The 25,434-nt window shown below is 33.5% G+C and overlaps 1 protein-coding gene across 1 annotated transcript; it reads left to right on the top strand.

Annotated features, from left to right (window-relative positions):
* The first annotated feature begins 14,161 nt into the window (after positions 1 to 14,161).
* Positions 14,162 to 23,780, top strand: serp (chitin deacetylase-like protein serp). The gene is made up of 5 exons (XM_089706084.1): positions 14,162 to 14,322; positions 20,185 to 20,348; positions 20,865 to 21,114; positions 22,029 to 22,350; positions 22,630 to 23,780. The coding sequence occupies exons 1-5, from the start codon at positions 14,268 to 14,270 to the stop codon at positions 23,456 to 23,458; spliced, it is 1,620 nt and encodes a 539-aa protein (XP_089562210.1). The 5' UTR covers positions 14,162 to 14,267; the 3' UTR covers positions 23,459 to 23,780.
* Positions 23,781 to 25,434: the final 1,654 nt, after the last annotated feature.

Below are 25,434 nucleotides of genomic sequence, written 5' to 3'. Positions count from 1 at the left end.
ATACCGCCTTTTTTCTTGACGTCTTGCGCTCGAGCTTTGTCCTTGCCACTTTCGTATATATACAACGCCTCACTTGAGAAGGGAATATTTCCGTCAAAATGGAAACTGGCTCGAATTGTACCCATATACAAAAATGGCAAACGTGAATTGGTTTCTAATTACCGTCCAATTTCTATTCTCTCCACAATGGCAAAAGTTTTCGAGTCCCTTGTATATAGCCATTTATATTCCACTGTCCAGAGCGCTTTATCCATCAATCAACATGGTTTTGTCAACAAGAGATCTACGAACACCAACCTAGTTGCCTTCATAAGCGATGTGTCAGATGCCGTAGACCGAGGTTTCCAAGTTGACGCTATCTACACCGACTTTTCTAAGGCTTTTGATAAAGTCAGCCACCGCATATTGGTTGACAAGTTGAAACACGCCGGAATTACAGGAAATATTTTGAATTGGTGCAAGTCTTATTTAGGTGGAAGAAGGTCGTCGGTAGTTCTGGATGGAGTTCAGTCCGAGTATTTCTTAGCGACATCAGGAGTGCCTCAAGGGTCAACCCTGGGCCCATTATTTTTTAACATATTTATTAATGATTTGCCTGATATTTTCCAGCACAGTACACCATTTTTATTTGCTGACGATTTGAAATTAATTCGTCAAATAAATTCTCGTGCTGATTCCGATTTAATACAATCTGACCTGGATAGACTGACTAATTGGTGCGAAAGAAACGCAATGTATCTGAATTGTGGCAAGTGTTACCAGATATCTTTTACTCGTTCCCAAAATAGAATACTCTCCAAATATCACATTAAGGGTAACATGCTAATGGAAGTGTCTACGATTCGCGATCTGGGAGTGCACTTGGATTGCAAGCTACGTTTTATAGAACATTATGATGTTGTCATCGCAGCGGCGTACCGTTCTCTTGGATTTATTCTGCGTTGTTCAAAGGAATTTAAAAACACCTCTACTGCTCTACTTCTTTATAATAGCTTCGTGCGCACTCGTTTGGAGTATTGCAGTATAGTTTGGAACCCCTGTTATCAGATTCACAAAAATAGAATTGAAAATATTCAGAGGAGACTTGTACGCCATCTTGCTTACCGAGCTGGTATCGCAAGATCCGTAAGCTCTTATGAAGGCAGGCTTAAACACTTTAGCATGACATCTCTCGAATCGCGTCGCACTATAGCTGATCTTTCGTTCTTATACAAATTGTTGAATAACGGTCTCGACTGTCCAGCATTACTTAGTAGGCTCTGTATCAATGTACCGTCTAGACTCCCCCGTCAACCCCGTTCCCTCCTGAGTGCGCCTTCATATAGGACAAATCTTGGCAAAAATTCACCCATAGTGAGACTCTCCCACGAGTATAATAAGCTCACGAGTATCTCGGGAGACATAGACATCTTCGGTCAATCATTAACGAAATTTAAATCGTTAATCCTCAAAATCTCTTATTGAATGACTGTAAAAATGTAATTGAATTCCGACAATTATTTTTGACAATATTGTTTTCACATTGCTCTACATCTAACATTTTTTTTCTGTGTATAATTATTTAGATTAAATATTAAATTCAATCCAATTCTGAAGTAATGCTGTATGTACCTATAATTAGTAGCCAATTTAGATTAAGACTTTATGTACGATTATTTATATAATGTTACAAATTGAGTTACTGTTGGTGCATCATAAATAAATAAATAAATAAATAAATAAATAAATAAAGCATGAACAATCTCAAATGGTTTAGAAGGAGGAGGCACAATTTTAAACACTGGGCGTACAGGGTTACGGTCATATTTTGCACTGTTGCAAATTGGGCATGTATTTATGTAACTTGTTATGTCGGTTTTCATTTTAGGCCAGAAGTATCGTTGGGACAAGGAAAGGTAAGTCTCGTTAATACCGCGATGGTTCGTTTTACCTTCGTGATATTTTCGAATAGTATCTTGTTGGACTAAATAATCAGTTATATCTTCAATCTGTCGCTTAACAAGAAATAATTTCATACATGAATTTTTAAAAGTATTTTGGATTAAAGGTACTATATCGAACATTTTACTAACAGGATTGACCAAAATTGCAGTACGAATTTTAGGATTTACATACTTCTTAATCAGCTCTACAATGTTTTCTTGTAAGCTGTCTTCGTTAATTTGTACTGAAACACGTAGGAATGTTTCAAATGGTTTCTTTATGGTAGGTTTCGTTGAAGGTGAGTTATTCGTGATTTTTATAAATATCTGTTTACGAAATGTGTTAAGTGGGTCATCACTTATAGGAATGTCAAGAATAGGATTTTCACGGCTAGTATGTTTTGTGCCCTCTGGTTTATTAATGTTAAGAGTTTCGTCTGTACCGTAAGCTCTTAAGGAGGGGGCAGTATCTGTCGATGATTGGCTAATTAAGGGTCTGTCGTCAGGTGCAGAAACAGTCGATGATCTACTATTTAATGGTCTGTCATCAGGTGCAGTTACAGTCGATTCAGAGTCAGAAATATTCACTATCATAGATTCTACGTTTTCATTATGCAATTCTATACGCGACAATGCGTCCGCGTTCGTGTTACATTTACCTTTCTTATAAACTATCGTATAGTCATATTCAGAAAGCTTAAGGCGCCAACGAGTCAGCCGAGAGTTCGGTTCCTTAAGATTCATTATCCATTGTAAGGGCTTATGGTCTGTTATAATTTTGAACTTTCTGCCAAATAAGTACGGTCGGAAGTATTTTGTTGCCCATACAATTGCCAATAACTCTTTTTCAATGGTACTGTAATTCATTTCACTATCATTTAAAGTACGTGAAGCATATGAAATAGGTTTGTCAGAACCGATTGGGCCTTGGGATAATATGGCACCAATAGCTACGTTGGATGCATCAGTCGTAAGTATAAACTCTTTCGTAAAATCTGGGTATTGTAATATGGGGTCATTCAATAGAAGTGTTTTACATTTTTCGAAACAATTGACGTATTCTGAATCTAGAATAATTTTACTACCTTTTTTCAAACATCTAGTTAACGGTTTTGTAACACGGGCAAAGTCAGGGATAAATTTTCTGTAATAACCTAGCAGACCTAAAAATTGCTTTATTTCTTTAGACGTTTTTGGAATAGGGTATTTAGTTACAGCTCTAATTTTATCTGGGTTTGGTTTAATTCCGTCTCTACTAATTATGTGACCCAAATATGCAGTTTCTAACCTAAGAAATTCGGATTTGTCCATTTGGATTTTAAAATTTGACTCACGTAGACGTTGGAATACTTTTTTAAGGTTAACAATATGTTCTTGTAAACTGGTGCTAAAGACTATAATGTCATCTAAGTAAACTAGGCATATTTCGTTCTGTAGACCGCGCAAGACATTGTCCATAACCCTCTGAAAGGTGGACGGAGAATTCTTAAGTCCCATGGGCATTCTCAAAAATTCGAAATGCCCATGTTCCACGCTAAACGCAGTTTTAGAAATATCATTAGGATCCATCTCCACTTGTAGAAACCCGCTAGCTAAATCTAGTGTACTAAAGTATTGACACTTGCCTAATTTGTCAAGGACGTCAGTAATGTTAGGTATAGGATATTTGTCGTCAATAGTTTTTTCGTTTAATTTACGAAAATCTACGACTAATCTCCATTTCTGCTTCCCTGAAGCGTCTGCCTTTTTGGGAACAATCCAAATTGGTGAGCTCCAGGCTGAGTCTGAAGGTCTTATAATACCTTGACTTAACATTTTTTGAATTTGATCTCTAACTTCATTTCTATGTACAAATGGATACCTATAGCTTTTAGTATGAATCGGTACTTCGTCCGTGGTTCGTATGCGATGCTTTATTTTATTAGTAAATGTCAGTGGTTCATCTTCTATATAAAAAACGTCTGAATACTGTGCAACTAATCTTTCTAAGTTAGCTCGCTCTTCCTGATTTAAATGATCTGTACGTAACCGAGATATAACGTCTGATGTACGGGTTGATAACTTATTTGAATTAAATAATTCTGTATTATATATTTCACCGGAGACATGTCTATCCATTGAGAAAATGATATCATGTTGAGTTGGATTACGAACCTCTAAAATTCCTCTGTTATTTTTAACCGACGTTAAACAATAAGGTATAACGCAATTTGAAATAAATTGTTCTGGTATTAAAGTGTCACCATTTGGTACATTAACGGGTAATTTAAGTAATTTGGAAGACTCCGCTGGTAAAACGCATTCATATAAATTTACATTGGACGAATTATACATTTTAATAGGGTTAGTGGCATTACGCGTAATAAACTGTCGAGTTTTTAAGTCAATTTTCGATTCCAATTTTTCGAGCAAATCTAGGCCTATAAGTCCGTCAAATACGTCGTGAAACTTATATACAAAAAGTGTAATTTTATCAGTCTCTTGAAACTCTCTGAAACATGGTATAGTAATTGAGAAATCGTTTCTAGTGGTGGCATGTATATTAGTGACTTCGAAAGGATCGTAATTTAATCTTATATTTGAATAAAACTTTTGAACCGCTTCGGGACTTATAAATGACTGATTAGCTCCTGTGTCTAATAAAAGTTTTAATGGTGGGTCTAAAATCTGTATGTACGGTAGCTGCCTTTGTGTCTGCAAATTAATTTCTATCTTGGCTTTCTTGTGAGGCTGGCCTTCGGAAAATTCTCATTGTCTGTCGAGTCAGTTTGTTGGTTAGTATCATTACTTTCATTAATTTCACATACGTTTTCTGATGGCATGTCGTAATTTTGATCATAGATCGCGTCATAGTTAGAGTAATTATCGTCGGCATAGTCAACATAATAGTTGTTATAGTTAGCGTCATAGTAGTCATAGTATGGAAAGTAATATTCATATGGTACACATTCATTAACATGGACATCACGAGTTTTAAAATAGTTAGTAGGTGGTGGGTTACCATGCTTACGCCAGTCATGTCCAGTCGAGGGTGATTCCTTCGTGACGTAATGACTCACGCCACTCATTGGCGTTGGACCTTTATAATAATTTGGTTGAGGACGTTGTGGTAATCGGAATACGTTGCTATGGGGGTTATAGTTAGGTGGAATAGCTCGGAATATTTGTTGGGTACGTGTGGGCATTCTAGGAACATGCTGCTGGTTTTGAACAGGCATTCTAAATTGATACGGTGGGTTTGGTCGGATTTTAGGAGGAAACATATATGGTTGAGGTACATAGAGAGGCTTGGGTACTTGAAAATTGGGTGACGGCATTAAAGAGTTATTATATATAGACTTAGGTACATTATTATAATTCGAATAATTAAATTTGGATGAAGCATCGTTTCTTTGTTGTAAGTAAATTGTATTTAATTCCTCCTGAACATACTCTAATGCTTTTTCTATTGTTTCGGGCCTCATACATCGTATACGCGACCCGAGGGGTTCTTTAAGACCCCTAACAAAAGCTTGTTTCGTCAATTTTTTATATAGGTCACGTTTTGCGTCTATAGTACTTTTAAGTGATTCATGTAAAGTTACGTAAGTCACCATGGTACTGAATAAAGACTGCAATCTATCATAAAACTCTTGGGGCGAGCTGCCGCCCTGGGTTTGTGACGCTATATCATTATACAGAGCCGTCTCGTCCCTCTGGTCAGAAAAATTGTTAACTAGGGCCTCACGGATTCCACCCCAACTATCAGGAATACCGTTAGTATTAATGAGGCGTGCCGCCGGTCCCGTGATTTTATTTAAAATGCCATTTATCAGCGATAAATTTGAAAGAGTGGACTCGGGGTCATCTTTTATATATTTAATAACTAATTGGTCGCATATTTTAATAAATCTTGTTAATACATGGGGGTTACCATCGAAATCAGGGACCACCCTTAAGCATTTAAAAATTTCTTCCGTGTCAAATGACATATTAAAACTATCAATACTTCTTATACTATCAACTAAACTATTTCTCGAGGACTGTTGGGAATTAACAGCCTCGGTACCCCGGGATTTCCTAGGATGGAAAATCGTGAAGGTTTATTCTAAAATTAATATAGGAATATAATATAGGAAAGCAACACAATAAAATAATTCTGTGCAACTCACATTAACATGGTTTCCGTATCGATGGCTGGATACTGCTGATGTTCTGGATACTCGCTTGGGTTTTTAAAAAAACCGGTCGGCCGCGCGGGGCCTGGGAACCGATATCTATTTCGGATATATCTTCCCGCGGGCGACCCGAGTATCCTACCGACTGCGCCAGTTAAATTCACTTTACAGTGAATTAATAAAAAAAATCATATATTTTAAATGATTTTAATTAAAAATAAAATTACAAGTACGTGTTATCATGAGCACGATGCTTCACAATATATTTTAATTCTAATATTATAATCTATAGGAATAAGACGTTCTCACGATCGAAAGCACATCGTCAGCGCTTCACATTACATATAGCGTAGGGTTGTCACATAACTACTGCAATATTAAGTATTTGGAAGTAACCACTTAATCACAGTCTAATTATTATCTCTTTATTTGTTAAGTTGTGAATTTCGTATTGGTATAATATTATGTTTTCTAGCAAGTTTTGAAATGAGTAACGTTTGAGTATTCGGAGTCGCACTGGATAATCACTTTGTCGCAAATCTAGATGTAATTTAATCTATGACTTAACGAAACCCTGTTGTGAGTGAACTAAATACGAAACTATCTTCGTTACATACTTTTTAATAAAATAAAAAAAAAACTTGTTTAAAAGTCATCTAAGCAGCATGTGAATTAAAAAAATTACAGTGAAGAGACCATAGTGACATGACGCATAATATTTAATACCTATGCACGCAAATGATACACAATGTAAAATCTGTGTGAGAACATTTTTTATTTATTATTTTAAGGAAGTAAACATAAGAAAAGAGTGTAATATTGAATATATAAATGGAATCGATACGTATGCCAAAGTAAAAAATTTCAACTTTGGGGTACATTGGCACTGTACTTCCTTCTGATTGTAAGCATACACGTAAACTTAAATAGTGTAGGCACTTAGTAAAATATTTTCGCATATTTCTTCAGTATATTGAATAAACAAATTGGTGTAATAATTTATTCAAATATCAGTTAACGCATAATTATTATTGTATAGATTATTAGAAAACGAAACATTGAACAACATATAGACTCATTAAACACGAATAAATATCACGATAATTTAAGAGTTAAACGATACTATTTATATCTTAAAAATTTATTTATTTTTAATATCTTATTAATACAAATATGACTGAAATTATGAGCTAAATGATATTTCTCACTATAGAAGGAATATTTTAGATTATTTTACGGGTAATTTAAATCTTACATTTATTTGTGTGTATTATTATTAAAATATTTCAAACATACTGTAAGAATACTTAAATCGGTGTCATCGTTGTTTATAAGTTAGTTATGGATGCTGTCGAGTATTACTTCATAAGATGCGACGAAATATTATTATGCAGTCATGCGTGCGCCCGGATATGCGAATCGCTCTTATGTAACTTTCATTTTGCGGATAAATCTGTAATCGGTGTTGCCTCATCTTCATCGTATACAAATAGGTAGCTATATTGTGATATTCATACTAGGAATTAGCTTATTATTAAATCACGTCTAGTTGGTATTCATTTTAACGCGTATTTAAAGTAGAAGATGTTACTTATAAGATAAATGTCATCGCATTAGTGCTGTTAGATTGTTTTAGAGACGTGCTTTTCATAATGATTCGCCTAGACATTCTAGCCTAAGTGTATGTAGAAAGTAGTTTTTAGTTAAAAAGTGCCGTAACAGACATTAATTATGTTTTATAAATAGATATATTGAAACTTATCTAAACGCTTGAATTTTATATTATTATCTGATATAAGTGTACAAAAGGTTTTTGATGGTGATACTGTAGCTATAGTTGCTGTACTAATCTTAGTACTGTTTAGATAATTTTATTTATTCTGTAGTAATTATACACTATCCTGTGATTTGTGATTACTTATTAACATATAATTTTTTACATATTTTAGCTCAAAAGTTTAAAGGTTTAACCTTGATAGCTAAATCTGTACTGAAATTCTTATCAGTAAATAAAGCAATATCTATCTACAAAAACTTTTTTATTCATTACCCCATAAATTCGTGAACAAACTTACCTGAAAACAGTGTGATATTTTCATTGTGTGTCTATCTACCATATTATACCCAATATTGATGTGTCCAGGACATAGGGGGCAACCCTGCAGCTGGTGGGTCGCCTTGAGTATCGTTGTAGCAAAATCAAGTGAAGTAAACCGCGAAAAATATTTTTTCATTAAACTTGAATAACTTAGAACACACAATGAGATTTTATCTTGATTGTATGATACTATAAAATTTTAAGAATACTCAATGTAAAAAGATTGAAACCAACTTGACTTGACTGTGAATATTTATTTGTCTAGAGGAATCTAATTATAGAACAATATTTTGATATTCGCATTCTCATTCATCAGAACCTATACTTACTACTTCCCGGTGACCTAGAATCATACATTTTGGCGAAAACAAGGTTCACAGTACTACTTGCAAGTAAAGGTAAATATCCGATTATAATTATTAGCTTGTAACCGACCATGCGGAACAATGCAATTCCAACTAATACACAACGCAGGAGGAATAAGAATGTTCAAATGTTTGAACTTCGTATAAATGCATGAATTTTATATGTTGGAGTATTTTTAATTAATTTTTTATACCAACGCATAAACAACGGTGTTTTATAAGGTTGTAGTGTCTGTATGTGTGTAATGTATATGGCATAGTAGCGACTAGCGCCCGAATAGATGAACTGGATCTTTTTTTTTCTGAATTAATGGGAAGTGTTTGAAGTTGTTTGTTGAACATAGTTCGGCCTCCAAAAATTTATTAAATATTTTTGTAAAACTTACTTAATATGGGTATCAACTATCAACTGAAAGGGGTTGATTAAGATAATACACTATGATAAATTTCAAATCCAATATGTCATCATCCTCAACCAATAAAATAAGAAGGCGGGGATTATTAATTTTTGAGCACACAGTGCAAACATTAAGGCATAGCAATCAATCAAACGAGTGTTAATGTAGGTAGATATGTCACAATATAGTGGTACTGTGATGGTACAATCTCATACAAGCATACTGAAACAAACACAATAATGTAACCACCTATTAAAAGTGAATTAATTTACATGAAATATTTTTTATTCTCCATCCCCTATTTGTTTAAAGGGTAGATTAGTAGGGAATTCATGATAAAATTAAAATTAAACTAAACCATTTATTTTTATTTATTTAATAAATTATGTTTTTGTTTTAACCTTTAATAATCTTATTAATGGAGGTTTAGAATATTTTCGCGGACGAATTCTACCAATACCCGTGGCCCCGTCATTGAAGAGGCTAGACATAGTGGGGTTTTGGTCAGTAGGAACCCGACATAAACCTCAAACACTGCTAGATTTCGCTACTTAAAAAAAGAAAGTGGAGAATATTAATGCAAGGGTTTCCAAATAATATATTTGGAGGGGAAGTTACCTACTAATTACTACCGGTATAAATAATGATATAAGTCCTGTCCAATAAAAAATAATAATGTCGTTCAGTTGTTGACTGTGGAACTATCGTATTGTGCGATGCGCTACGAATTGAGAAACATCCGTCTTTTTTGGTATCGTTGGTTCAAAAAAAAGAAAAGTAAGTACCTACCTATGTTGTAATTAATTAATTAATAAAGTAAAATTTACCAACACCATTTTTTTAATTATAACTTCTTAAAACAATGTATGGTATTTCCTTTGTAGATATAAGAAATGGCAAGTACTTAATGTTGTTGTTTTTTTTTAATGAGCGTGAAATTAACTACAGAGATTTTTAGTTGATAATACAATCACAGATACAATCTTGACCGTTATTTTTTTCAATCTACCTCTTACGTGCAATAAAAGTGTGAATTTTTTTACCATATTGATAATTATTTGAAGCTAATGCCTAATATATTTTTATATAGTAAAAAGTAAAAATTTAAATAACTACGTCATATTTCAAAATGTATTTACGTGTCTACTTTAATACCTTTACCATTTTTCTTTGTGAACTTTTATTCCAAGGAAGAAAATACATTTGTTTATAAATACCATTAAAATATATATTTAAACAAATATTTTATTATAAGTAAGAACTTAAAATTAATTTAAGTATAAAATTATCCCGCGATATGAGAGTACCTAGTGTAGTTAAACACATTAAAGAATCTTCCATTCTCCACTGAATTTCAACGGACACAACTGATTTAACTGTCATGAAACTACTTAGGTAATCTGGTTAACGATAACATGGAATTTCGGAAATTTTCCACATCTAAACTGAAAATGGGTGAAAACATATCTTATACCTCTATGGGGCGTTTTGGAAATATCATAAAAAGCTATGAAAAACCAGTAAAAAAGTTTTATAACCCAAAGCAACGGCGCCTCGCGGCGGTAGTGTCACTGACGGTCGCGATTGCGAAATTAAATATTTTAGTTGTCTTTACATAGTACCTACTATTAAACTTAAAATAGTAATCGACAGATTAGAAGAATTTTGCACTTTCAAATGCCTTGATAATAGTGCTACTGAAAAAAAAACATAGCTCATGGATTCTGCAACAAAAACTGCATTTATGTAATTTTTATCCATATATGCTTTATCGCTTACAGATCGCACATAGCACTGAAGCCTGAAAATAATGTTAAAGTTTAAAATTCAAATTAATAGGATACCAGATAATTTTCAATTCAAAATCGAGCACGTTTCCTTGGAGAAAATACGAAAGTTAAAATATACATATGTACTAAGTTGTTTACCTTAACGCTGTTGAATATATTTTATTATTTTTTACAAAATATACGAAGTACCGCAGATAATATTATAATACCATATTAGTTTGTACGTTATATTTGGTAGGTATTTGTCATGGATTAGGTACCATCCGAGCGTTTTGATCTCGTCCGATTGGAAATATTTATTTATTTATAATAATATTACATTATAAAATCATGCAGGAAAAGATTTTAAATGATTACTCTAAGTACTTAAGTATCCTGAAATTCAGAAATAGATTTTTCAGTTCATATAATATGTATAGGCATGTTTATTTGTAGTAGATATTTTCCCTAGTTCTACGTTCAGATGTGTGAAATTTATCGTTTTTGGCAAACAGGGAACTTGACGCGAGTGATATATCACTCGCGTCAAGTTCCCAATAGGGTTGAGAAATTAAACGCTTCTTATCGCAATTTTAATAATAAAATAAAAACCGGCCAAGTGCGACTCGGACTCGCGCACCGAGGGCTCCAAATAAACAATTACAACATGATAAACAATTTTACCATATTGTAGCTTAAAATTTATGCTTTTAGCTATATTTCCTTTATCTATGCTATATACCTAAGACGTTGTTTTTTTACCAAATTTCAAGACTGTGTTCACGGGAAGTACCCTGTAGGTTTTGATTCCCTTGCGAATGTCGAGATAAGCGAAATTTACAGCATAAACGGATGTATCTTTTGATTGCGTTGGTTTATAAGTTTAATTTTTTCACAGCTTCAAGGGAAGGTAGGCCATAGTAGAGTATTCAATATAATTTTCAGACAAACAAGAGGACAACAAAGTGATGATTAATATTTGTAAGCAAAGTGTTACAAAAGCCTACTCCAAGATAAAAAGGTAACAACCTTATTTATTTTCAAAATTAAAGTCGATCATTACACATATTTTGTTAACGCATCTTTATTGATTAATTACAAGTATTAATTGATATTTTGACGAAACTCGTTAAGAACCTTTATTGCGTGAGATGGAGAATGGCACAACCGATAGTACTCTAGATGGCAGCTTTTTTATAAAGCTCAAATCTTCGAATTGTCTTCGAACATAGCTCAGGGGAATGACCTTAACAAACCCAGGTGTCCTGTACTTCACAAACAGTTTGCATTCCATGATGACGTGGCTTACCGTTTTCTTGTTTTCTAAGTTTGGTAAAATAAATACTATTCTGCTGTATCACCAACACAAAATGAGTGTACATTCTGATGCTCGAGTTTAGAGTAGGAAAAGGGACGACGATACTTTTTCTGATCCAACGTCTACTTTTTATTTATAAAAAAATATAGCAATAAATAATTATTGTATATACAACACATAATATTGTCCTTTTATTTATTTAGCAAAATAAACGCTTTTCGCTTTATGTAATTATAGCTACACCTATCAATCTTCATCAGTCTTAACAACATGGACCCATCATCATTTTTCCTTGCAAGCTAAAATCCAACTTAGTGTGTTAACTAGTTCCTATACAATTTTCACATGCGGCCAGTTCTATTTATTATTAAAACTCTATTAATTAGAAAACTGTTTAGTATCTTTTTAACAATTATCCTCTCATTAAAATTAATGGCATATCATTAAGTAACGATGGGATTACTGGTGTTAGAGGTTAATCTAAAAAAAATCATTTGTATCACTAAACCACGTTATAAGTATCACTTAACTAATAATTCCTTGAATATTGTAGGGCAACAATTATGTACAATTAAAAAAAATTGTTAAAATCGTACAAAGATTTTGTATTCAAAAGTTAAAGAATGGAAATTATTAAAAGAAAATCTCATGAAAATCTCCAATGCGCAATGGTATTCAATTCTGATTATAAAGAGGCATTCCGGTATGTAACCGTTAACTATCCATTTTTGACCCCTGGTTAACTGGACTTAATTTGTTGCTAATGACCTCTAGTATAACCCCTTTGAAGGATCACGTCGAATTTCCAGTAAACCTGTATACTGTATAATCGTCTTTACCTTTTATATTTCCCAAAATTTTAGGATCATACAAAATATGAAGAGGTCTTAAAGAAACGATCTGTTTCGGTATTTGTTTTTGTTATGTAATATTTTACTTAATGAACGCATCACGACCTTGATCTTATAAGTCGTGCTAATCTTAACTGTACTTAATAACCCTTTCCATGTAATTAAGTGTAGATTACATATATTATATGCCACTCCACCTCGGTTATTAAAAAGCTTTAGTAAAAGTGTAATGGTTTTTACTTCCATGCTTTATAGATGTATGTCTTAAAGTAGGTTCCTAATACATGTTACGAAATTGAATGAAGATCATAAAAATGAATTACGTGCTTTCGCGCCAATTCTGTCTATTTTCGAAGCCAATATTTGCTGATGAAACTAGTGTATATTTATTGATGCCCCAATAAATCAAAATTTGTATTTATTTTATTTAAATTCTTGATTGTACCGTCACACAATGGTTACAAAAGGCGTTTTTTAACTATTTTGATTTCAATAATAAGGGTGAATTAATCTCACAATCCAACTTCTAATCTTGCAGTCCCCGTTATTATACGTATAGTTCGGTTCAAAAGCGAAATTGTAGGTACGCGTTATGGTATTTTAAACATATTTGTCCGCATAACAAGATCTTTCGTGGGGTTCGAGACCTTGTTTCCATTTGAAATATATTGTAAATATAATAAAAATTGTCTTTAAATTCTTTAAATTCTTTATTTGACAACAAAAAATATACATGTACATGCAATTATAGGATAACTTACATATAAGTAAAACATAAACCGTAGCTGTAGGTACAATTAATTGCAATATTTGAACAATGTCTCCTATGCTAGGAAATGTCCTGTGTTACAGGAGACATTTATGTCTGAATGCTTATTTCGACGATATTATTCATTTTATGGAGAAAGAAAAGAAGAAATAGAAATAGACTAAAGGAAACCTACAAAAAGATCGATGAGGAAAAGGAAATAATAGATAATTTCGATGCCTTGTTACGATTAAATTTAAGCTAGGCTTATATTTTATTGAATGAATAATGGTATTCATGTCCATTAGCTTAAACATTTTTACATGAGATTTTTGATCTTTTACATCATTTTGAAGCTTTAAGATGTGATATTATTATATTAATGATGGTTTAAAGCATACAATTTTTTTCATTGCAATTTTGTCTGTGCATGCTTGCAGATTAGCTGCATGCAAAGATAAGAACGCGTAATAGGTAGTATGAACAGCGTGCCATCCTGGAGATGCAGGTGATTCACAGCTGATGAGTGCAGGGTGTTGGCAGAAGTGTAAATGCTGTGGGCGAGAGGGGCGGGCGGGGCGCAGATTGAGGCCACTATTTAACGGCCCGGCGGCCGCGCAGCGACCTGTTGTGATCCCGTCATGGCGCGCTACGCCCGTGTCGCTACTTTGGCCGCGTGTCTCTTGTTCGTCTGCGGTGAGTCCTAACCTTTATATTACGCATCCAGATCCCGTCTATTTCGCGACGTCACAGGTGGCGCTACGTCATAACCCCACAGCTGAAAGTAAATAGTGATTACGTCAACATCCAGTGCGGCACTTGAGTGAACAGTGAAGTTCTAAGTTCTAACGTCGCGAGATAGACAGTGCCTTTATCAAGTTTTAATAAATTGCACTTAAACGCAATCTCCTTGCATCGAATAAGTTAAGAATGTAATCAACGCGCTGCAAGCCATTCAAGGACAACCTCAAGCGATACCATACTGACAACTATCAAACCTTATTATGCATGAGTGCCGGTATAAGTTGAACTTTTAAAATGGATTTGATACCATACAAGAAGGCAATCATAAGTGTTATAATAATATGCAAATACATGTAATAATCGTTATTCAACACTCGGCACACTCTAATGTAATAAGGTCATGATAGGCTGTCATATAATACGATTTATAACTTTTATTCAAATGAGGGTAGTAGAGCATAAAAAAGGCGGTAGCGTCGATTGCATACTTATATAATTCTTTAAGATACTAATAAGGTTTTATTACTAAAAAACAAATGTTTGGCATTCGTTTTAGCTGCGTATTGTAGGTACGAGAACTTTCACATTCGATGTATTGCGTTGCGGTTGCGCCGCTGACGTCACATTGTATAGTTCGTAGCTTGAAGGAGTAGGTATTGCATTGCCGTAGTAATCTTGCGCAGCACATAATATATCATGAATACCGTTCATCTCACGATATGATATTGATTTGATGAAAACACGAAATAATGTTCTTTCGTTTCGTTGTCAAATTACCATAACAGGTATTTATTTACCATGTCCATAAATGTGAAATCATCATCAATCATCTTCATAGCAATGTTTACTCAAAGCACATATTATAATATGTACTTCTATGTTTTTACATTTTTATGTCCGAATGAGTCCAATGAGTACTTAGAAGTTAGTATAATTTTATTTAAATTAAACACTTAAAATCGCAAAAGACCAAGGGGTCAAGGTTATCACCGTCACTAAACAGTATTAAAAGATTTAAAACGTGCCTTGCATCAATATAACATTGTATAATGACAAACTTAAATTGTATATTTTAAAAGTCGGTATATATTAACAGCGTTTTTATTAATATTTAGTAGCACTGACACTTGACAGTACTAAAATTAAGCTTACATGTCTGAATAAAGCGCGTCACACACGGTGAAGATACTATAATATTTTATCTTAAGATACTGTAATATTTTATATTACAGTATCTTAAGATATCCGGTATCAGCGTTCTGACCATCATTTTTCTTTTTGTCATTGCGTACTAAGACCCCTGTAGAACCGCCATCCTGTTACAAATGACCCGAATTTTGTGGGTATCTATACTAATATTATAAAGAGGAAAAGTTTGTAAGTATGTATGTATGTATGTATGTATGTATGGTTTTCACGCAAAAACTACTGGACCGATTTCAAAAATTCTTTCACCATTAGAAAGCTGCATCTTTACTGAGCAACATAGGCTATATTGCATTTTCAAAAAAATTAGAGATCCTTACCAAAAATGCAATAATGTAACCCAAGGTGTAAAAAAATCCTCAATAAAATTTCTGTCATCGCGTGCGCTGCAGAATCTATTGAAGATAGAACAAAAAAATGTTCTACGGTATTATAGAATGGATCAATATCTACAAGAAAGTCCGCGATACCATATGTCCATCTTCAGTAGTTATGTTACTACAACAACTTTTTTACGTTTTCAAAGTAAATAGAAGTGCCGACAGTAATCAAACCATGTTATCCATACACATATATTAATCCTTATCCCATTAAATGATGTTTTACTATAGACTGTTTCAATACCAGCAAAATACTTTTTAAATGAAAAGAATTGGATATTCCATTCAAAAGATATAACGAATTTTTAAAAGTGTCAATCTACAGAAAATAGTGGGTATACTGTTCGAGCAGGCCGTAGTGCGGGGGTCACGGAGGAATTCTACCAATATGCGTCTTGACGGAACACAGTGGGGTTTTGGTCGGTAGGAATCCGTCATAACCCACGGCCCCTCCCCCGGAGGCCGTGGGTATCTATGAAAGATTTCCCCACTAAAACAAAAAAAAGGCCGTAGTGCGGGACGGGGTAAAGGTGATTTTCATGTGATTAAAAATTAAACCTATAGTCCGACCTATAGTAGACTTTTCACTGTAACGATATCGCTATCTATGCGAGTGAAGCCGCAGGGCATTGCTAGTATAAAATATTACAGTATCTTAAGATAAAATATTATAGTATCTTCACCGTGTGTGACGCGCTTAACTCTTTTCTGAACTTCAAAAGCTATATAAGCATAAACATACAGAGCCATGTATTTTGAGTTTATGAAAACTAAAAAAAAACATTAATTTGGTTTCGAAAACAACATCAATATATTTTATAATCTATTTATATCAGGCACAAAATAATATTAAAAAAATATATTTTTTAAATTAAATTCCAAATAATAAACCATAAACATAGGAACAAAGACGTACTAGCTGAACCTTTAAGCCTGGCTAGGTCAAAGGTTATTGCATATTGTATAAAAGGATGTATAAATTAAGTAAATGTTAGTGTATTTGCGTGTCATATTAATATGAAACTGATAACCTCATTGTGGTATTTATCGTGAGAAGGTGTCGATTGCGCTCACGTCAGGTAGCCAACTTGCTATCATGTAATCGGTCATCGATACTTGTAGGCATGAACCTCTAGCATTAGTTATGTATTGTTATTGTATTATGGCCATTATCTTAATTTACTATATGATACAATATCATAATATTATGTAGAAATTATTACTAGCAAATTTATGTAAACTTTTGTCGTAGATATAAAAGCTTATTTCATTAAAGGCTAATTATAATATTAAACATATTAATAAAATACATATCAAATTAATGTAAATTTAACTCATATCAATTTTTTATTCAGAAACATGTTCAAACTTCTGCTACTTTATACCTATTAACCTAATAAATATAATTTAGCAATTAATTATTTAACAAAATTGATATACATATTATTGTAAATGTCAACGTAGCCTGACCCCAAAATCCTGTATCATTAAACTATACTGCCAAATGTTGTATCTGGTAATCGATGTCTAATTAAGTTTCTGAAGAATTATGAAAAATTAGTTAATTTCTAATTAGGTACATTTAATAGAGTGATATAGTTGCAGCTATCGATAACAACATTTTTAATTATAAATATTATATTTATGTATAGATAAAAATACATACATATATCTAAATTAACAAATTACTTTAATGTTTTACTGAGTCAATAATCAGGTCGGTAGTCGGTATACCTATTCAAGACAATGGTGAAAGCCCCAACAAAAAGTGTAACTGCACTTTTGCAATAAGTCTTGTTTTCTACTGACAGATTTAACAATAGTTTTTATTATTACGTTCGCTATTACTATTCGACTAAACTTTCAATAAATTTAACTATCCATCTATTTACTGTGTCAAACGTCGTTTAATTGTTTTTATAAATTGAAAGTAAATAAAAAAATGGTTTAATTAAATCGGATGAGATGCTAGGTGGTATACAATATTGAAGTTGTATTTACACATATCTGTGGAAATTGTATCATAAATATTTAATTGTTTTTAACAATCCTCAAAATGCATGTTATTTAATTGAAATTCTATTTATAACTGTTAATGAAATGTTAAGGAATTTGGTGTTTGAACTTTCTTAGAACAATCGGGCTTACGCATAAATAACAAATTCCCGTTATCAATATAGCAATAGCGTTTATTCAAGGCAAGCATCGGTGGTACATATTGATGAGATTGATCGGTATGCAGGCGGCGCGCGGCCGACCCTCGCGCATTTCTATATGTTCAACTACCTCGCCACTCACCAGCCTAGACAATTATTATTTATTTACTTATACATTATTTGTCCAACGATATTCATCGTGATTTATTTACCAGAGGTCAATGATCATTCGAGTTCTCTGGTTATGTTGTATTTCCTATATCTATATTTAATCAATATTTTCAGTACTGTACTTCATTATCGTTATAAAAATTGAAATACATATATATGCGAATATTATTGATAATTATTTCTGTAATTTTTAGTGGAAAAAAAACTATAGTGGTAAGAGTCATTAATATTCCTCTGCATATAAAAGACATCAACTCGCTCGCGCTGCGTTGACTTAAACTAATGATGATTAATACCTAATAGATAACGACCTATGAAAGTTACGTACTTTGTACATAATAATATAAATGAATACATTTAGGGTTAAATGTGTCGTGAGATCAAGTCCATGTAACATATTGCCACCCAAACACGTGGTAGATCCGGGTCAAAGAGGACAAGTTTCTTATTTATCGTTCCGGTGACAACTATTTTTTATTGCGGCATGTTTTATTCATCGCGATGCCTAAACTGACTAATTAACCTTCCAAAGTATTCTATGTAATGCGTTATATTTTGATAAAAGATCAAAATCATACACTTCAATCTGATAAACAACATTATTATTTTATAAGGACAAGTTATGTATTCAATTTCGAGACCTAAATAACCAATGTTATGAAATTCCTAAGAACTCGTTTTCTCTGTTTTAGGTATTGTATTAATGTAGTAGTTAATTTGAATTCGCTAAGAGATATCATTAATATTAATAACATTAAACAAGTCTTATTAATAACATATTATGGAGGATTATACTGCATGCGGAAATACTATGTGTACTTAACATTGTAAAACGGTCCACATTACGGACACAACAAAAATATTTCCTGCTTTTCTTTCTTTTATTACAGTCACTATAACCTACCTTCAATAAACAGGAAATTAAATTTAAAACCTAGTCATATGCTTCAGAATGTACTGAATTTTAAAAAAGATACTTCTCTGTTACGTGAATATAAGAACACTTAAAAAGGTCAATTATTTAATAATAATTAGAAATCGTATGTATGAGCAATGTTTTGCAATAGGATTTCCGAAAGTCGGGCAGTAACAATATATCGATAAGAGGACAATGATATAAGATTGCGCATGAGGCGGTGTGGCGGTGTGTCCCCGCAGGCCGCGGGCCCGTGCTCCGGCCGCGGCCAACAAGGCTGCCTCTCACAACTCGACCATTAGATTAGATAATATCGCGATGCCTTCGTTTCCTTATGTTACGTTGTTTGCGTTCACGCATAAATTTCGCATCAATTTCTGATAACTATTTCATAAGTGTGTCGCACTCTTAATAAATGTTACTGACAAACGTCTCATCGTGACTCTATCAATATCGATATCGATAAAACTAGAGATATTAGGTATTTTTTGAAACCCATAACAAAAACAATTTTTAAATTATAAATTATAATATATTGCTATCATTATTTTTATTTCTTGATCTTAACCAATTCGTAACACTTTTAGCAAATAAACCGATTTATATTAAGATTTCCTGAATTCATTATTATAATAATCGGCGGTCAAGGAAATCCACTATTCCGTGACCTTTCCGAATTATAATAATTTCGACAACCTCTACAAAGCATCAAATACCATGCATAATTTGATATAGACAGAACTTAGAAAGAGTCGTCCTTGTCGCTTGCTTAAGCGCTGACATTTCAAACAGTCAAATGTCACGTGCGCTCACCCCACCTTTGACATTTACATATCCAAGTGACATTTTACATCTAATGATAAAAAACCCGTAACCCAAGAACAACAATTTGTCGACATGAGGAGGTATACCTAGGTTTCCGTAGTAACTAGTACCAAGTAGTATTTCGAGTTACAATGTTTTCATAATTGATTTCTTTCTATAGAGGGTGTCTATGGACACCGTTGGCGGCGACAAGCGGATGACGGAGCCAAGAAAGAGGAAAGCCTGGAGCAAGAACTATGCAAGGACAAGGACGCTGGCGAATGGTTCCGCCTGGTCACCGGCGAGGGCGACAACTGTCGCGACGTCATCCAGTGCACTGCCTCGGTCAGTGCAATAGGCAATTACTACTTTTACACACGCACCTTTCATGATTATATGAGCATATCGGAATCAATGCCAGATTTACTTTGTCCATAAACGTATTTGGTCTCGACGGAAGCTTTTTAATCTTAATAATTACACAATTAATGATATAAATTTATAAAGAATAGAAAAAATTCGATCACGAGGCGGGACTCGAACCCGCATCCTTTCGCGCCATACCGGGGCGGATGCCTGACCAATTCAGCCACTCGTGACCCGCCAGAGCAATCGAATTTATTCAATTCTTTCAGTTTTGTGTCTTAGGGACACACCGTGCGCGTTTTATCAATTAATGATATTAATATTTATATAATACTAGCGGTCCGCCCCGGCTTCGCCCGTGGTACATATGAAAAATAGATGTTGGCCGATTCTCAGACTTACCCGATATGCACAGAAAATTTCATGAGAATCGGTCCACCCGTCTCACTAAATATTGCAAATAAAACAAATATTCATACTTTATCACTTTAACAGGGTATACAAGCAATCCGTTGTCCAGCCGGTCTATTCTTCGACATCGAAAAGCAAACATGTGACTGGAAGGACGCTGTTAAGAACTGTAAACTAAAGAACAAAGAAAGAAAAGTCAAACCTCTGCTCTATACTGAGGAGCCACTTTGCCAAGACGGGTTCCTAGCCTGCGGAGACTCTAACTGTATTGAACGTGGTCTCTTCTGTAACGGAGAGAAAGATTGTGCTGATGGCTCTGATGAAAATTCATGCGGTAAGTTACAGCAAAAAACATTGTAAAATATTTTTTTTCCATTTATAGAACAAAAATGTGACCATAACATGAATTAAAAATATTCTTGCCTGCAAGGCGCGACGAGCGACGACTCTGAAATGCCAATCACTTGGCCTAAAAAAACATCTCAATGCTATGTTGTAATATACTGTAAGCAAATAGTGTTTTGTCTTTTCAATATTTTATTTTTTATATAATTAAAAAATATATGTTATCTTAGATTTCTTAAAGTTTTTGTTTTCAGTAGTTTCAATTATTCGTGTTTATTGTAGGTAATTGTAAATACCATACCATTATCTGATCGTCGTGTTATTCGAAATCAGTTTGAAGTGACTCTATGAATAACAATGAAGTTATCAGCATGAAATAAATTAAATTTGCTACGTGCAGCTTGAAATAGAATGTTGTTCAATAAAGTTCATACTTCATATACAGTGTACACTACTAGATTTTTTATTTTGTTTTTCATAGCAAAGCAAAATTTTTCTCTTGGTTGCGAAAATCCAGTGAACTTTACAGTTAAGTAGGTATGCAACCAAGTAAACCGGTAATATTGTGCAATCAAATGAATTATAATTGAATGTGCCAACGTGTTACCTATATTGTATACAAACATATGCTTATTTTAGCGCTGGAAATTTGGAAATTATGCTTTATTCTATATCTATTTACATACTCTACGATATAAAGTGAAATCAAACTAACCGTCGGTTAAGTTGAGCCGAAAGAATTGATCGGGCGAAAGTACCCATACAGGTTTCAATACTTGTGTCAAGACATGTACTTCGAAGGAGTGGCTCGAGAATCATATAGGCAGATATTTTAACAATAAATTATTCAACCTATCGATTTGGTTTTTAGCTTTACATTTTTATGATTGTATTTTGTTGTAGATAACGACAACGACCCCAACAGGGCCCCTCCATGTGACACGTCCCAGTGTGTGTTGCCAGACTGCTTCTGTTCTGAAGATGGAACAGTGATTCCTGGCGATTTGCCAGCCAGAGATGTCCCACAGATGATCACTATCACTTTTGATGATGCTATTAATAACAACAATATCGAACTGTACAAAGAAATATTTAACGGAAAACGCAAGAATCCAAATGGTTGCGATATCAAGGCTACATTCTTTGTCTCACACAAGTACACAAACTACTCGGGCGTGCAAGAAACCCACAGAAAGGGACACGAAATTGCAGTTCACTCAATTACGTAAGTTTCAATAATTCTTTATAATTTTAGTTTAAAACCTTGGGTATTTTAATATGACAGAAGTTCTCATAAGTATTATTTCTGCTCATTTTCATCATTAGTATTAGTTAAAATTTACGCAATTTAAAAAAATCATAATACTAAAAGTACTAAGTTTTTATAATTAAGTTTAAAACCATTAAAATGTCTTAAGTCTCTGTTGCCTCCTCTGATATAAAAAAAGTATTTCTAAAATCTAATGTCTCGACAATATGTATTAAATATGGTAAATTTCTACAGTCACAACGATGATGAACAATTCTGGAGCAACGCTACTGTAGACGACTGGGGCAGAGAAATGGCTGGCATGAGAGTCATCATCGAGAAGTTCGCCAATATCACAGATAACAGCGTGGTCGGCGTCCGTGCTCCATACCTCCGTGTCGGTGGAAACAACCAGTTCACTATGATGGAAGAGCAAGCCTTTTTGTATGACAGCACTATTACCGCTCCTCTCTCCAACCCACCCCTATGGCCTTACACGATGTACTTCCGTATGCCACATCGCTGCCACGGTAACCTTCAAAGTTGCCCAACGAGAAGTCATGCTGTCTGGGAAATGGTTATGAACGAACTCGACAGACGTGAAGATCCTTCAAACGACGAATACTTGCCTGGTTGCGCTATGGTTGACTCTTGCTCAAATATTTTGTCTGGAGATCAATTCTACAACTTCCTTAACCACAATTTCGATCGACACTACGATCAAAACAGGGCTCCTCTCGGTCTTTACTTCCACGCCGCTTGGTTGAGAAACAATCCTGAATACTTAGAAGCTTTCCTATACTGGATTGACGAAATTCTTTCAACGCATAACGATGTATACTTCGTAACCATGACACAAGTTATTCAATGGGTCCAAAATCCACGTACCATTTCTGAAGCTAAGAACTTCGAACCTTGGAGGGAAAAGTGCTCAGTCGAAGGACCTCCCGCCTGTTGGGTTCCACACTCTTGCAAACTTACATCTAAGGAGGTTCCCGGGGAAACGATAAACCTTCAAACTTGCTTGAGGTGTCCCGTCAATTACCCATGGTTGAACGACCCATCGGGTGATGGTCGTTACTGAAAGAGATCTCGCGCCATAGGAGGTGCAAATTAGTCGATATATTAAATTACAATTGACGAATTGCACGGACATCATATTTGAGGTCTTACGTTCGAAATGTCAATTTTGTTATCAGGGTCGAATTGAACTTTAGAAACTTTGAATATGTGTCCTTGTAATAAAAATGTACCGGGTCAAAATCCCGCTTGTAGTCTAAGTACCTACCTAAATGTATGTAATATAGATTCACATGAATATTTAATAGGTCTGTTTAATACTTTATGTGATTTTTCTACTTTAAGTCTGTTGGATAAAATTTAAAATACAAAATACTATAAAAATACACTGCATTTTATTTAAAAATCTAATCCATCCTATCAAGATAAGAAATATGCCCCAATTTATGCAATACGTTTGTTATGCACTATGTAACAAGCAGATAAAACAATACTCTCACGACTCGTGGGTATATTTTGCAAGAAATAAGAAGTGCTTAAGATGCGCTGAGAATGTTTGCACACGTAACTACTACTACACTTAATTAATTAAAGCACATTTTTACAAATCTCCCCTTCTATTGACAATATAAATAATATTAAATTAACTACATAATTGAAAGAAAGTATATATAAAATAATAATAGAACTTTGCTTTAATATAGGGAACATCAGCAGAAAAGAGAAGGTTAAAAACGCTAATATGAGCAATAATATTTATTACCCTAACATATTACAAGCACCTATTAACTTTAAATCGACAATATGGGCAACGATAAAGAGAATTAGCTATACCTATTATTATGAAATACTATTCGATCATTAAGTGGTAAAAATTTTACGTTACATTAAAAAATACATAATAATATAATTTGAATTAATAATACTATTTGAACTATTTCTTTCATCGCATGATCAATGAAAACACATCCTGATTTTAATTGAAAACAACTATTTTAATGCTATCTAGTTATTCGACACAAACATTTGTAACCGAATGACGAATGAAATTTCTAATAGGGCGACATATAACTATTTCGCTTTTTACTACATGACTGGCCTTCAAGAGTGAAAAAAATACTAGTAACACTTCCCGTAGTGCTATTTCTCTTTGAAGTACGAACAATCATCGAAAGAAACACAGTTTCACGAATATAATTTTATGTATTAATGCGTGGGAATAAGTAGCACTCAAAATTACGTTATACATATTTTTTGTTCTTAAAGTATTGTGCGACACTAGGCTAGTTAATTAAAAGATTTCATTACACTATGTCTTTCGTTGTTTTGTTTTATAATTGCAATACGAACATTCATCGAATTCTTAAAAATATAAACATACAGGAAAGGAAATGCGACCTTTCAAAGGATTTACTGTTGTTGGAGTTTTTGCTGGTTTCTTGAACAAAACATTAATTATTTCTAGGTAGTTGAGGTTAATGTGTCAAGGTTTTAATTTTGCGAACTTTAACAGCTAATTTTATACATAGTGTATTTATTAAACTAATATTCAAGCATAACTAGTTACTTTTATTGCATTTAATTTATGTGTTTTTGCTAATGTCGCCGCAATATTGTAATTACAGGTTAACTTTTTTTTATATTGTATTTTTTATTTTGTATGTAGAATACCTATCGTGCTAGTCTATCGCGACTATTTTTCTATAAACCGACACTGGCCACCAGGGCCGCATTCAATTAGTATTTTACAGCCAAAGCTCATTTATTTCATAAGTGGAATCACAATAGAATATAGAAAAAACGGAAATTTTCCGATTATTTATCTAAAGTAAAATATGAAATATTTATTGCTTCTAATTTCTTAGACGTATCTTTTGTGTATAAAACAACATAGGTATTAGGTATAGATAATCTGCTTAATAATTCAGTTTCGTGATGATTGAAATTTGAACATTTTATTTTTAATGAATATGTCAAGAAGAATGATGAAGGCAAAAAACTTTTAAAGCGGAGGTTATTGCCCATTACATACAATGAATA

The sequence above is a fragment of the Colias philodice genome, chromosome 2 (assembly GCF_061535455.1).
Source record: "Colias philodice isolate Cphi_HAF_F1 chromosome 2, ilColPhil1 Martin Lab GWU primary, whole genome shotgun sequence".
In the NCBI taxonomy this organism is placed as follows: domain Eukaryota; kingdom Metazoa; phylum Arthropoda; class Insecta; order Lepidoptera; family Pieridae; genus Colias; species Colias philodice.
The sequence above is the reverse complement of the archived record's forward strand: the minus strand, read 5'-3'. Positions and strand labels throughout refer to the sequence as shown.

Bases quoted from the DNA above. Each gene is read 5' to 3' on its own strand.
- serp (XM_089706084.1), top strand. From the start codon at position 14,268: ATGGCGCGCTACGCCCGTGTCGCTACTTTGGCCGCGTGTCTCTTGTTC. The intron at 14,323-20,184 runs GTGAGTCCTAAC...TTCTTTCTATAG, and splicing joins GTGTCTCTTGTTCGTCTGCG to AGGGTGTCTATGGACACCGT. The intron at 20,349-20,864 runs GTCAGTGCAATA...TCACTTTAACAG, and splicing joins TCATCCAGTGCACTGCCTCG to GGTATACAAGCAATCCGTTG.